Genomic DNA, 12209 nt, shown 5'->3' on the forward strand with positions numbered 1-12209 from the left:
GAACCCGGAATCTCCGCCTACAGTGCATGTTTAACCTTTATAAGTCTACGAGAGGAACCGTGCCTGTCTGTGGGCGGAGGCTGTCTTACGTCATCGGCGCGCGCGTCGGGTGGCCTCAGAGCAGCGCGACGAGCGGCGGGTCTGGTTAGAGACATGAACGGGCTGGGCGTTCTCTGCCGGGCGGCGCTGCGGGTCTCCTTCTCCGCCGGCGCCAGGCCGTTGCATACCGGCTGTTGCCGGCCGTTTTTCGCTCGGGAGCTTTTCTTGGGGAAGATAGTGAAGGTGAGAGGCGTGCCGGCTTCAATTGCCCGTGGGAACCGCACTGTTACCGGGGGACAACGGAGGAGAAGCGTGCCTGTGGCAGACCTTCTCGCCCCCCCCCCCCCCCGCCGAACATCCTTGGTCCTCCCGGGAGGGTCCCACAGTCAGGTGTTGATAGGACCATTCTGGAGATGTTGGGCTGATTCAAGCTGGCACTTACCTTGTGGTCTCTGGGAAAAGGAGCAAACCGGCCCATCCCCAGAGCGGAGCGAACAGTGGGACAAATCGTCATGTAGTTCCACCCTCAGATACTCTTTCAATGAAAGTATCATTAATTAAAGGGAAGAATTGACTGGGTGGAAATACTGAGAAGTCTTGGGGTTCTTTACCTACCTTCTGGGACACGGGACAATATGCTCCTCATGACAGAGGGGGGGAAAGCAACAAACACAGCATTCTCTTTTTTTGTCAAATTTGTTTTACCTTAGTCATTGTCCATCTAAATCCAACTAAAGCATGACAATTTTTTTCAAAGATCCAAGCATAGGTCTGGGTTTTACTCTTATTGTCCCGAATTTCCCTTGGATCTTTCATTGAGCCAAAACCTATTACTGTACTTTGTACTCCAGAACAATATAGTGACAATGACTTGAAGGTAGTTCTAGCAGGCATGTTTGAATAGTCACTCTTCTGTAATTATGTCTGCTGTCCTGTGTGCACTGTTGTGAATGTACATTGAGCTCAGTGTCACAGTTTAATGCGAAAAGTTGCTAAAAAGTACTTGCTTGTGACTACAAACTTTGTGTCCAAGAACTGGATGGAAAATACTGTAATAATTTCCTTTCCAGGACTATATCTCTCAGGCAGCCACTGGGCATGTTCTGACCAAGCTTTGTGACAAGAGGCGTGTCGCTTTAGTTATACATGTTATATATACATGTTATTATGCCCCCACACAGCTTGGAACATTTGTGTACAAAGCATTGGCCTTTTTCATCCCTTAGCAAAGTACAGTCTGGTAATGTACATTCATAATCTTGGATCAACTAGGAGTTACAGTAAGCAAATTTTCTTGTTCATATGACTCATGTAATTCAGAGAACTTTATATTGGCCCATTAAAAAATCATAATCATGATTGATTGTGAATTCTGACCTAACGGTTTAATATAACATTATTTTCTCCATAATGGTGGATTTATAAACCTAGTAGATCAATCTTGGAATTCAGCTTCATTGTTCGAGTTGGAATGTACATAATTTTTATTATTGCCCTACCAATAACTGTTAAAACATCCATTGTTATAACTGTAAAAACATCCCCAAAGCTTTCACCACTAGCTGTACTGTCCAGGATTTCTGGGAGTTGTAGTCCAAGAACATCTGGAGAACCAAGTTTGGGAACCACCATCCTCAAGGATTCTTCAACTCTCATACTTTATAAGAGTACAGTACAGAGAGTGAAATGAGGAAAGCAAGCTAGGATTGTACCCTATCCCACTCATATACTGAGGTCAAAAATCCCTTTGTCTTGTCACTTGATTATTTAAGTAATGGTCTCTATAAATGATCACAAAAATAAAGTATCTTTAATAATACAGTAATCACTTATTTTTTTCTCTCTTTTGCTGCCACCAGCTTTTAGTTGTCCCTGTGTGTGTCTATTGGCCCCTTCACTCAGGCCCTTATAACACTCTCCACATAGCCAACCCTCAGGTATTGGAATAACAATGTCCAACAGATGTTACTTATTCCTAGGAGCGAAATTCATTCAGCACAATTCTTCATTTTCTCTGTCATCTCTCTCTTCCTCAGACTTCCAGCTTTCTCTTTCAAAACTACCCTCTCCCCAAGCTCTTTAGACCAGACTACTCCATAAAACTCACCAGCACCTTTCCCCTAGTTTCTCCCAGGCAATCAGACCCATTCTTACCAACCTCCTTCCATCACATACTACCATTATCATTTAAACAGAACTGCTGGATAGCTCAGAGTTCAATTCCACACTGTGCCTCCTTGACTGGGGCTGGATTCGATGATCCACAGGGTCCCTTCCAGCTACAGTATGAAGTTTTAAAATGATGATGATTGCATTTAGACATAACTGGGCATCACAGGTGACTCCTTCGTTCAAACAGTTTTGTTTGCACTGCTTCAGATTCAAGTCATATGCTCTTGCATTGCAAACTCCCTGTGCTATGAGACAGTTTCTGCTTCTTAACATATTGATAAGGTGGCATAATATCTGCAGTTGTTTCATTCTGTAAATTCTGACTTTTTCCACATGACAGATGTTCCAAAAATAAAGTTGAAGTTGACAGGTGTGTGATGGTTTTTAATAATTTGTTTGAATTATAAAATTGAAATATTCTGTAAAGTTGTACTTACATTAGGGCTAAGAACTTTATGCCAGTGGGTGGGATGTTGTTTAAATATTATTATTCAGGCCCATTGCTGCCCACTGGAAGTGACCCCATAATTTTACTTTCTTTGGGAAACTTAATAAAATGAAATCATAGGGTGGCAATAAACAATTCAGAATATCGACTACTATTTGAATAGTTGATGCTGTTGATGTGGTCGTTTTTGTTCTTATTGATTGCTGCAGATGACAGAGTTCAACTTAAATATATATAACATATATAATATATATTTATAAAAAATATAAGGAGATTTTCTTTCTCTCAGGATCAGTTGAATGGGAAATGCCAGCATTCAATAATCCCTTGTTCATTCATATTAGACAGAATTTTGTTGTTGTGGGTTCTGTATACATTAATAAATGTGAGGTTTTGTACATCAGACTGTTGCAGAAAATGGGGTGGATGGCTTTAAAACTGAATGGAAACAAATCTGACAGGGACTAGGAATCGACAGGTTCATCTTTTCATAGTTCATAAAGACTAAAATCCTTTGTAAAGATTTCGGGGGGGGGGGGTTTTCAGGGAAGCTGCAGGATTCGTCTTCCCAGAAGCTGTGCATGGACATCTCCTCAAATGTTCTCTGAACCCATCAAATTTAAAAGACAGCAGAGCAGTTTAAAGGAAAGGGGTAATGTGGGGATAAGGCATAATGTATCACGAAGTGTTGTTTCAGCTGTTGTTGTGGCAAATCTTTGAATCACTTTTGAGCTCCGGAGTTCAGAGACCTGTAAGCAACTTTGAATCATGGAAAAGTGAAGTTGGAAGGGGCCTACAGGGCCATCAAGTCCAACCCCCTGCTCAGTGCAGGAATACAATCAATGCATATGTGCCAGGTGATTCTGAGGTTTCAGCTTTAAAGAGGGAGGAAAGGAAGAAAATTCAAACTCCCAGTGTAAGGGACATGACCACCTCCTGTTTCAAATGTGCAAAGTCAGGAGTGAGTCAGAGAGAGAGAGAAGGGATAGTTTAGGGGTTTTTGAGGCAGAGAGTGTTTAAGGAGTGATTAAGCAGTGATTAATCAGAGTGTGACTTGTGTTAATTAATATAGAAGAGATTAAAGAAAAATATTGAAGCTTTGTGGAACTTTAAGAATGTGCTTAATAATTATTTCTGAAACCAAGTGTAATCAATAAACCTGTTTCTGTTGAAAAGTCAGTACTGGATGGACTTTAGTCTTTCTAAAGAAAAACAAGTTGATAAAGAGATTAACTGGTGGCAGTGTGTCAAGAGGTGTGTTGGGATACCTCCGTGAGCTCTGGGTTTGATGAAACAAGCAGGGGCCACGGGGTAAACACCAGAATTTTCCAAAGCGAAACTCCATTTCGGCACCTTTGGAGTAATGTTTAATCTTGTGTCTGAGCATTCTTTTATATTAATAGTTCTAAAAATAATAAAAAGTGCTGTTACAATCTGTCTTTTTAGGAAGAGGTTTTTCCTTATCCTGAAATTAGCAATGAAGAATTGGGAGAAATCAACCAGTTTGTGGGGCCAGTAGAAAAATTCTTCCGTGAAGAAGGTACAACATCCAAGACAATTTCTTAAGATTGTTTCTCCTCCAGGTGTTTCATGAGGCCTTTTACTGTAGCAGTAACAATTAAAAAGAAGAGTCTAGGTCATTTCATATTCATGTTCTTTCCACCTGCTATTAGGATAGTAAAATATATGAAGACAGCATGAATCTTAGACCCAAAAGTTTTACTGTGGTTTAAATTAAAACTATGTATGCCATAGTAAGATGCTTCTTTGTCAATTCCATTATTTTTGAGAATTATCTTCCATTTGTAAGAACTACAGGAGAGACAGTATTTTACAAATTTGATGCAATTGATTATTCAAATAATTCGAAAAGGCTTGCTCCTAATGTGTACATTTGGTAATCTTGCTGTTGAAATTATATAATTAGTCCTTCAACCTATTGTTCTGTTGGGGGTGTGAGGATTAAGATCTTGTATGGAAAAGAATGTTTGGCAAGAGCAGCTTGGATGGCCACTTTCACTTTCTTAGTAGTAGTGGTATTGAATCCAATTCCATATCTGGTAACATTTCTGTTCTCCGTGGCCAGTTATGGCATGTAACTTTATACTGTATTTTCTTTTAGTGGATTCTAAAAAAATTGATCAAGATGCTAAAATTCCCCAAGAAACTCTTGATGGATTGAAGAACCTGGGGCTTTTTGGCATGCAGATTCCAGAAGAATATGGTGAGTAAAATTGAACAGAGAATTCATATTTCTTGTTGCAAAGAAAAGTATAAACTAGAATTCCTGGTTGAAATCCTGTTGCTTAGTGTACCTTTGGAAAGTGTTCAGGAACTTCAGTTGGTTCTGCCTTGTTGTTTTGTATGTGTTTTTATATTGATTTTGTTAACCATTTTAGTGTGGTAAAATAACTGTTTGATTCTTTTGTAATATTTGTATACTTACTGTTTTAACTTCTATACGTTGTTTTCTAGTGATGTAAGCAATCTTGAGTCTTTTTTAAGAAGAACAGCAGAGTAAAAATATTTTTTAAAAAATAAATCACAAATCAACACTAGTTTGCAACTAGAGTAGGCCCATTGAATCACTGAGGATTTGGTGTGTCAGCTCCAAACTGAAATATTCAGTAAGTTGCATGGATTCAATGGGCCTATCCTGGTTGCAATTTATTATGATAAGCAACAGAATTACAGCCATGTTTCCTACTATTTTTCCAGAGCTTCCTCTCAATAGTTTATAATATTTAAAACCTGTAGATTCCAATAATTAATGTCTCCAGGAAATAGGGAATTGGGCTTACTTAGGATCATACTGTTCTTTCTGTTCTTGTGGAATGATGTTAAAGTAGCAAAACATTGTTTCATGGTAAATCTAAAAAGTGTTGTCGCCGTTATTTGTAGGTGGTCTTGGTCTTTCAAATATAATGTACGCACGTTTAGGAGAAATAATATCTCAGGATGGATCTGTTGCAGTAACTTTAGCAGCACATCAAGCTATAGGCCTAAAGGTAACTGTTAAATTACTAGTATTTGTATTAAAGCGCTGCAATTTAATATTTGAATTTCTCCAGGTGTGCGTGAGCGTGTTTTTATGCTTGGTAGTAAGAGATATGGAGACAGAAAAGAGGCTCATCAGTAGAAAATCTGAGGAGGAGGAGTAGCAGCAGTATTATTACTATTGCTGCTGCTGCTGCTACTACTACTACTGCTGCTGCTGCTGCTGCTGCTGCTACTACTACTACTACTACTTAGAGAAAGAGAATGTATCAAAAGACTGCGGAAAATCTTAAAATCAAAATTAAATGGGGGAAATACAATCAAAGCCATAAAAACATGAGCCATTTCAGTAATTAGATACCCAGTGGGAATAATAGATTGGACTAAAAACAAACTAAAAGAATTGGATCGGAAAACACAGAAACTAATGAATTTGCATCACACACTACATCCAAAGAAGTGATGTGGACAGATTATATTTACCATGAAAAATCAGAGGTTGTGGATTACTGCAAATACAGGAGGTAGTAAAGGAAGAAAAAAAGAAGCCTAAATAATTATATCAGTACAAGCAGAGAAAAATTACTGAAAGCAGTGAAAATGGAGAATATTTTGAAAACAACAGAAACAAACTCTCAATATAAGAAACAACATGGGCATTGCTAAAACTGGGGACCCTTAAGAAAGAACCGAAGGCTTGATTTTTGCTGCATAAGAACAAGCACTCCAAACTAACGTGATGAAAGCTAAGATCCAAGGAGTTAGTGCTAACATCAAATGTTGACTGTTAAGAAAAAGGTGAGGTGAAACTGTGTCACACCTCATCTGCAGATGTCCAAAGACTGCACAAACAAATTACAGAGTTAGGCATGATAGAGTGGCAAAGTTAATGCACTGGTCATTATGTCAAAATATAACCTGCCAGCCTCCAAAAATCCCATGGGTACATCAGGTAGAGAAAAGGTTTCAGAAAATGAGGAAGTCAAGTTATTGTGGGATTTCTGGATCCAAACACCTTGAACATAACACACCAGACATAGTAGTAATAGAACAAAGAAATGTCTGGATTATTGACATTGCAATTCCAGGGGATGCCAAATTTGAAAATAAAGAATTGGAAAAACTAACCAAGTACAGAGACCTGGCAATTGAAACATCTCGACTCTGGAAGAAACACACCTCAGTGGTCCCTGTAGTCATTGGGGCTTTGGAAACGACATCAAGAAATTTCACAGAGTACTATAAGCAGTTGCAGATCTCAGAAATCACACCACCATCAGAGCTACAAAAAACAGCAATATTAGGAATGGCATACATTCTGGGTCAATATTTAACAGATACTTAGATTTTTGGTTAAAACTTGTATCTGTTATATAATACCCGTCAATGTTTGGCACTGTAGTTTTTGACGGCTCAACATCAGATCCCTTTGACATCCGAAGCGGAGTGAAACAGGGCTGTGTCCTCGCACCAACACTTTTTGGGATCTTTTTTGCTGTCATGCTGAAGCATGCCTTTGGAACTGCAACAGAAGGTGTCTATCTCCGGACTAGATCAGATGGAAAGCTCTTTAATCTCTCTCTAGATTGAGAGCGAAGACCAAAGTCCAACTGAAATGCATGCGGGACTTCCTCTTTGCAGACGATGCAGCCATTGTTGCCCACTCTGCTGAAGACCTCCAACAACTCATGAATCGTTTCAGCAAGGCCTGCCAAGACTTTGGACTAACAATCGGCCTGAAGAAAACACAAGTCATGGGCCAGGGTGTGGACTCACCTCCCTCTATTACCATCTCCACACAAGAATTGGAGGTTGTTCATGACTTTGTGTACCTTGGCTCAACCATCTCTGACACCCTCTCTCTAGATGTCGAGCTGGATAAACGCATTGGGAAAGCAGCCACCATGTTCTCTAGACTCACAAAGAGAGTATGGCTCAATAAGAAACTGACAACACATACCAAGATCCAGGTCTATAGAGCCTGTGTCCTGAGCACACTCCTGTACTGCAGCGAGTCCTGGACCCTTTGTGCCCGGCAGGAGAGGAAGCTGAACACCTTCCATATGCGTTGCCTACGACGGATTTTTGGTATCACCTGGCAGGACAGAGCTCCAAATAGAGTAGTCCTAGAACGAGCTGGAATTTTCAGCATGCATACATTACTGAAACAGAAACGTCTACGCTGGCTTGGGCACGTTGTGAGAATGGCTGATGGCCGGATTCCAAAGGATCTCCTATATGGAGAATTAGTGCAGGGAAATCGCCCCAGAGGGAGACCACAGCTGCGATACAAGGATATCTGCAAGCGGGATCTGAAGGCCTTAGGAATAGACCTCAACAGATGGGAAACTCTGACATCTGATCGTTCAGCCTGGAGGCAGGCAGTACATCACGGCCTCTCCCAATTTGAAGAGACCCTTGTCCAGCAGGCTGAGGCAAAGAGGAAGTCACAAAGGAAGCAAAACCAGGGAGCTGGACAGGGGACAGATTGGATTTGTCTCCAGTGTGGAAGGGATTGTCACTCTCGAATTGGCCTCCTTAGCCACACTAGACGCTGTTCCAAGTCCTCCATACAGAGCACGATACCATAGTCTTTCGAGACTGAAGGATGCCTACTGTCAATGTTTTTATAATTTTAACTGCACCTGGAGTTTTGTTGTAGTGGTGGTGGTGGTGGTGGTGGTGGTAGTAGTAGTAGTAGTAGTAGTAGTAGTAGTAGTAGTAGTAGTAGTAGTAGTAAATAATAATAGATCCCTGAGCTTTAACCACCTGAAGATTTCATATAGACAGATGTCAGAGATGAAACATTTCTTAGCATTAAATGAAAAATACAGTAATACAAATAAATTATTTGAGTGCAAATCTGCAGAAGATGATAGCTGTGCTAACCTGAAAGGTTTAATAGGTATTAACCATTTTTGTTTGTTGAAGAATTTTTGATAAGCCTTAATAAAGACCTTTCAGACCCTTTTTAAATAGTGCTCTAAAGAAGGCCAGAATCCACTGGTGTACAGTGGTGCCTCGCTTAACGAGTGCCTCGTTTAGCGATGAATTCGCATAACGATGGTTTTTTAGAAAATAATATGCACCGTTTAACGATGTTTCCTATGGGCGATTTTTGCTTAGCGAAGTTTGGGACCATGCTTCGCATAGCGAATGCGTTTTTACGTCCCCTGCTTCACTTAGCGATGTTTGTTTTTTCATTTTAAAAAGTGTCTTAAAATGGTCAAAAACGGTTCTAAATGCTTGGATTCGTTAGAGCACCTTCTAAAACGGGCGCAAACTTAATTTGGCTTTGATCTGACTTCGTTAATTTTTGCTGAATTTTTTTCTCCCCCATAGGAAACAATGGAGCTGTCAAAATTTGACAGCTCCATTGTTTCCTATGGGGGAGAAAAAAATTCACAAAAAATAACAAAAAGTCAGCAACTGTTTTAAATGCTTGGGTTCATTAGAGGACCTTCTAAATCATGTGCAAACTAAGTTTGGCTTTGTTCTGAGCCTTCGTTAATATTTTGTGAATTTTTTCGTCCCCCATAGGAAATAATGGAGCTGTCAACTTTTGACAGCTGTCAAAAGTTGGTAGGGGAGAAAAAAATTCAGCAAAAATTAACGAAAAGTCAGATCAAAGCCAAATTAAGTTTGCACCCATTTTAGAGGGTGCAGAAACTATTCCAAGCATTTAAAACCGTTTTTGACCCTTTTATGACACATTTAAATTTGCAAAAATTGTCTTCGCTGAACCATTGAAAAGCATTGAAAAGGCTTCAGTGCATTCCAATGGGGGAAACATTGTATTGCATAACGATGTTTCCAATGGGTTTTTTCGCTTAAGGATGGTAATCCGTTCCTATTGGAACGGATTAACCGGTTTTCAATGCATCTCTATGGGAAAACGCGTTTCGCATAACAATGTTTCCCATAGCGATGGTTTTTTTGGAACCAATTAACATCGTTATGCGAGGCACCACTGTATTTCCTTTGGATCATTTTCTTTTAATGAGGATCAGCAACCTTCTCTCTCTACTGCAGCTCCTGCGTACCTTACCAAGATACGTGGGACAGCTGGGAAACCTTTGAGAGCATATTTTAGCATCATGGAGGGCTGCAGGGGAGGGAGAGGAGAAGGAAGTTTATATTTGCTGGTATTGGATACAAGAGTCCACAGTTGAACTGTGGCTGAACAATGTGTGCTAATTCCATTTCATAGCCCTCTTAAACAACCTGGAAAAACCAGAGTGTACATTTCTGTTCCAGATTAGGAAGATTTGAAATGCAGCGTTACGAAAATATCACTTTTTAATACGAAAGGGCTAAAACCCATATGGTTCTTGATGCATGGTGACAACATTGTGTGTTGATTTTAAAGTGTGCATAATGTATGTTGATCAGCAAACCTGTACAAACCGACTCAGTGACTTCCAGTTGAGTTTTAAACCTGCAGCTAGAAGCCTCACAATATTAGGATTTGCATTAGTTAATGGTCTTTTTTATTTTTTGGCAGGGAATTCTCATTGCAGGTACTGAAGAACAAAAGAAAAAATATCTACCTAAACTGGCTTCTGGGGAGCACATTGCAGCATTTTGTCTCACTGAACCAGGAAGGTAGCATGCTTGGCTTTTACAGTTCAAAATACTTTGATCAAGGGAAATCCCTGAGGGATTGAACTAGAAAATGTGAAAATCCCTGTTTGGAACCTGCTTCTCCTGTCATGAATTTGCTGGCTGTGCTAAGACAAAGCTTATCCTCTGCATGGCCAGGTTGATTCTGACTTCCTTGCAGGGTTCAACAATTGCACTTGCCATAGTGAGGTCCATCCTCTTAAGATAAACATGGTGAGTGGACCCGCCTTCACCATGGATGGGAGAGTTTAGGGTGCTGCAGTCCAGTCTTGCCCTGCATACTTTCGCCCTCTGGCTCCTTTGGGCAGCCATGACTATCTACATATCCTTTCCCACGGGTGGATTCCAGTGCCCTGAGGCTTTGGAAAGTCGTGCTGAACAGCAACACTTCTGACCCTGTGACAAGCTTGGGAAGAGCCCAGCTGGAAGGGGGGGGAGGGGTTCTCAGTAAAAGATAGTGAAGGGAACCTTCAGGCTTGGAGTTCCTTGACTGCTTTGCAGGAATGTTGTAAGAATTACAAGGAAATGTGTGTAAATATTCTAATCTAAATGTAAGATCTGGATATTAAGATATCTTAGAACTGCAGGGCTGGAAAGGACCCTATGGATCATTGAGTCCAGCCCCTGTTAAGGAGGCACAGGGGAGGAATCGAACTCCCAGCCTCTAGCTCTACAGCCAGAGACCTAAACCTCTGAACTATTCAGCAGTTACTTTGACAACATTCTGCTTCCGCTTTGCATTGCCAGGCATCATCTTACTTTACTTCTGTTTCAGGTGTTCAGTATCAGATGATATCCAAGTATTGTCCAGTTCATTCCAAGCAACTGCTATTTCCACCAGCATATAAGAAAATCATGTTTTAGAAGTTGGTTTCTAATATTCAGCGCAGTTGGTATCTAAATGGGATGTAGAACATTCAATTTTAGGGAGCTGTTGGAAGTACGCTCCGTTCGGCTAAACTCCAATTTCTTCGATTTATTAATAATTTCAGTGGAAGTGATGCTGCATCCATCCAAACCAGGGCCACTTTGAGTGAAGATGGGAAAAGCTATATATTAAATGGTTCAAAGGTACATTTCTTCTTTTTTTAATGCATAAGAGTTTACCATATGTCTTCATTCTTTCCCCCCTTGCCTTTAAAAGGAAGGTTAGGTGACCAAAATCTATAAACGATCTATAAATATTTTAAAGGGCCTGCTATTTTTTATTTTATTGTCTTGAACCCTAAACTGGTTTAGTAAAGAAAACATTATATGTCTGAGGACGTTGTTTGTTTACTAATGTTTTCAGATGTTTAATCTTCCCCAAGTGTGGAAGTCTAATTTTTTTCAGTTATGTAGTGCAGTGTGGCTGAACTGTTGTAAAGGAATGATCCAAAGATACAGGGTACTATTAAATACCTCTCGAAAACCTGTAGACTTGAGAAGCCTCCGAGGGCAGATGATTTTAACTGGTCCAGTCTCCCTGTAGGGGTCAGGGGTGCAGGTCATCAAGGCCAGGTTAAATTTTAGCAAGAAATGACCCAATCAGGACAGAGGGTAGAAGCCACAGATCATACCCTACCCATGCTAACAAAAACACCAGATCCAGTGTGGTCTACTCTGTGTGTGGTGTAACATGTTGGGATAGACTCATGAACTCCAGGGTTGCACCGGAGAGCTCCACCTCAGGGCGGATGTTGACGTCCCCCAGCAACAAAAGCTGGGGGACGTCAACATCATTGCTGAGACAAACTCTGGCAGTCGTGGTAAGGAGTATGCTGGATCATGGGGAGAATGGTATGCCAGTGCCAGCGCAAATTTTCCCTCTGCCCCAATGTAAGGCAAAGACACTCTGAACCTAGAATTGGCAACGTGGAGGTCCTGCTGACACAGATGGGATCCCTATAAACCATGGTGACCTCACCTTCGGATCATTTGCCCTGATGCC

At 40.6% G+C, this 12209-nt stretch overlaps 1 protein-coding gene across 2 annotated transcripts in view; it reads left to right on the top strand.

Moving 5' to 3' along the window:
• The first annotated feature begins 96 nt into the window (after positions 1 to 96).
• Positions 97 to 12209, top strand: part of ACAD9 (acyl-CoA dehydrogenase family member 9) — a 35692-nt gene continuing 23579 nt past the window's right edge. The window contains exons 1-6 of one of the 2 annotated variants that reach the window (XM_020798485.3): positions 97 to 282; positions 4106 to 4199; positions 4782 to 4883; positions 5561 to 5667; positions 10161 to 10261; positions 11272 to 11350. In XM_020798485.3, the coding sequence (XP_020654144.3) occupies positions 154 to 282; positions 4106 to 4199; positions 4782 to 4883; positions 5561 to 5667; positions 10161 to 10261; positions 11272 to 11350 (612 nt within the window). In that variant the 5' untranslated portion in view covers positions 97 to 153. Of the gene's footprint in view, positions 283 to 3028; positions 3971 to 4105; positions 4200 to 4781; positions 4884 to 5560; positions 5668 to 10160; positions 10262 to 11271; positions 11351 to 12209 lie in introns of those variants that run through there. The other variant, XM_078385390.1, reaches the window with a different exon arrangement.

The sequence above is a fragment of the Pogona vitticeps genome, chromosome 2, assembly GCF_051106095.1.
Source record: "Pogona vitticeps strain Pit_001003342236 chromosome 2, PviZW2.1, whole genome shotgun sequence".
NCBI classification, from domain to species: Eukaryota; Metazoa; Chordata; class Lepidosauria; order Squamata; family Agamidae; genus Pogona; species Pogona vitticeps.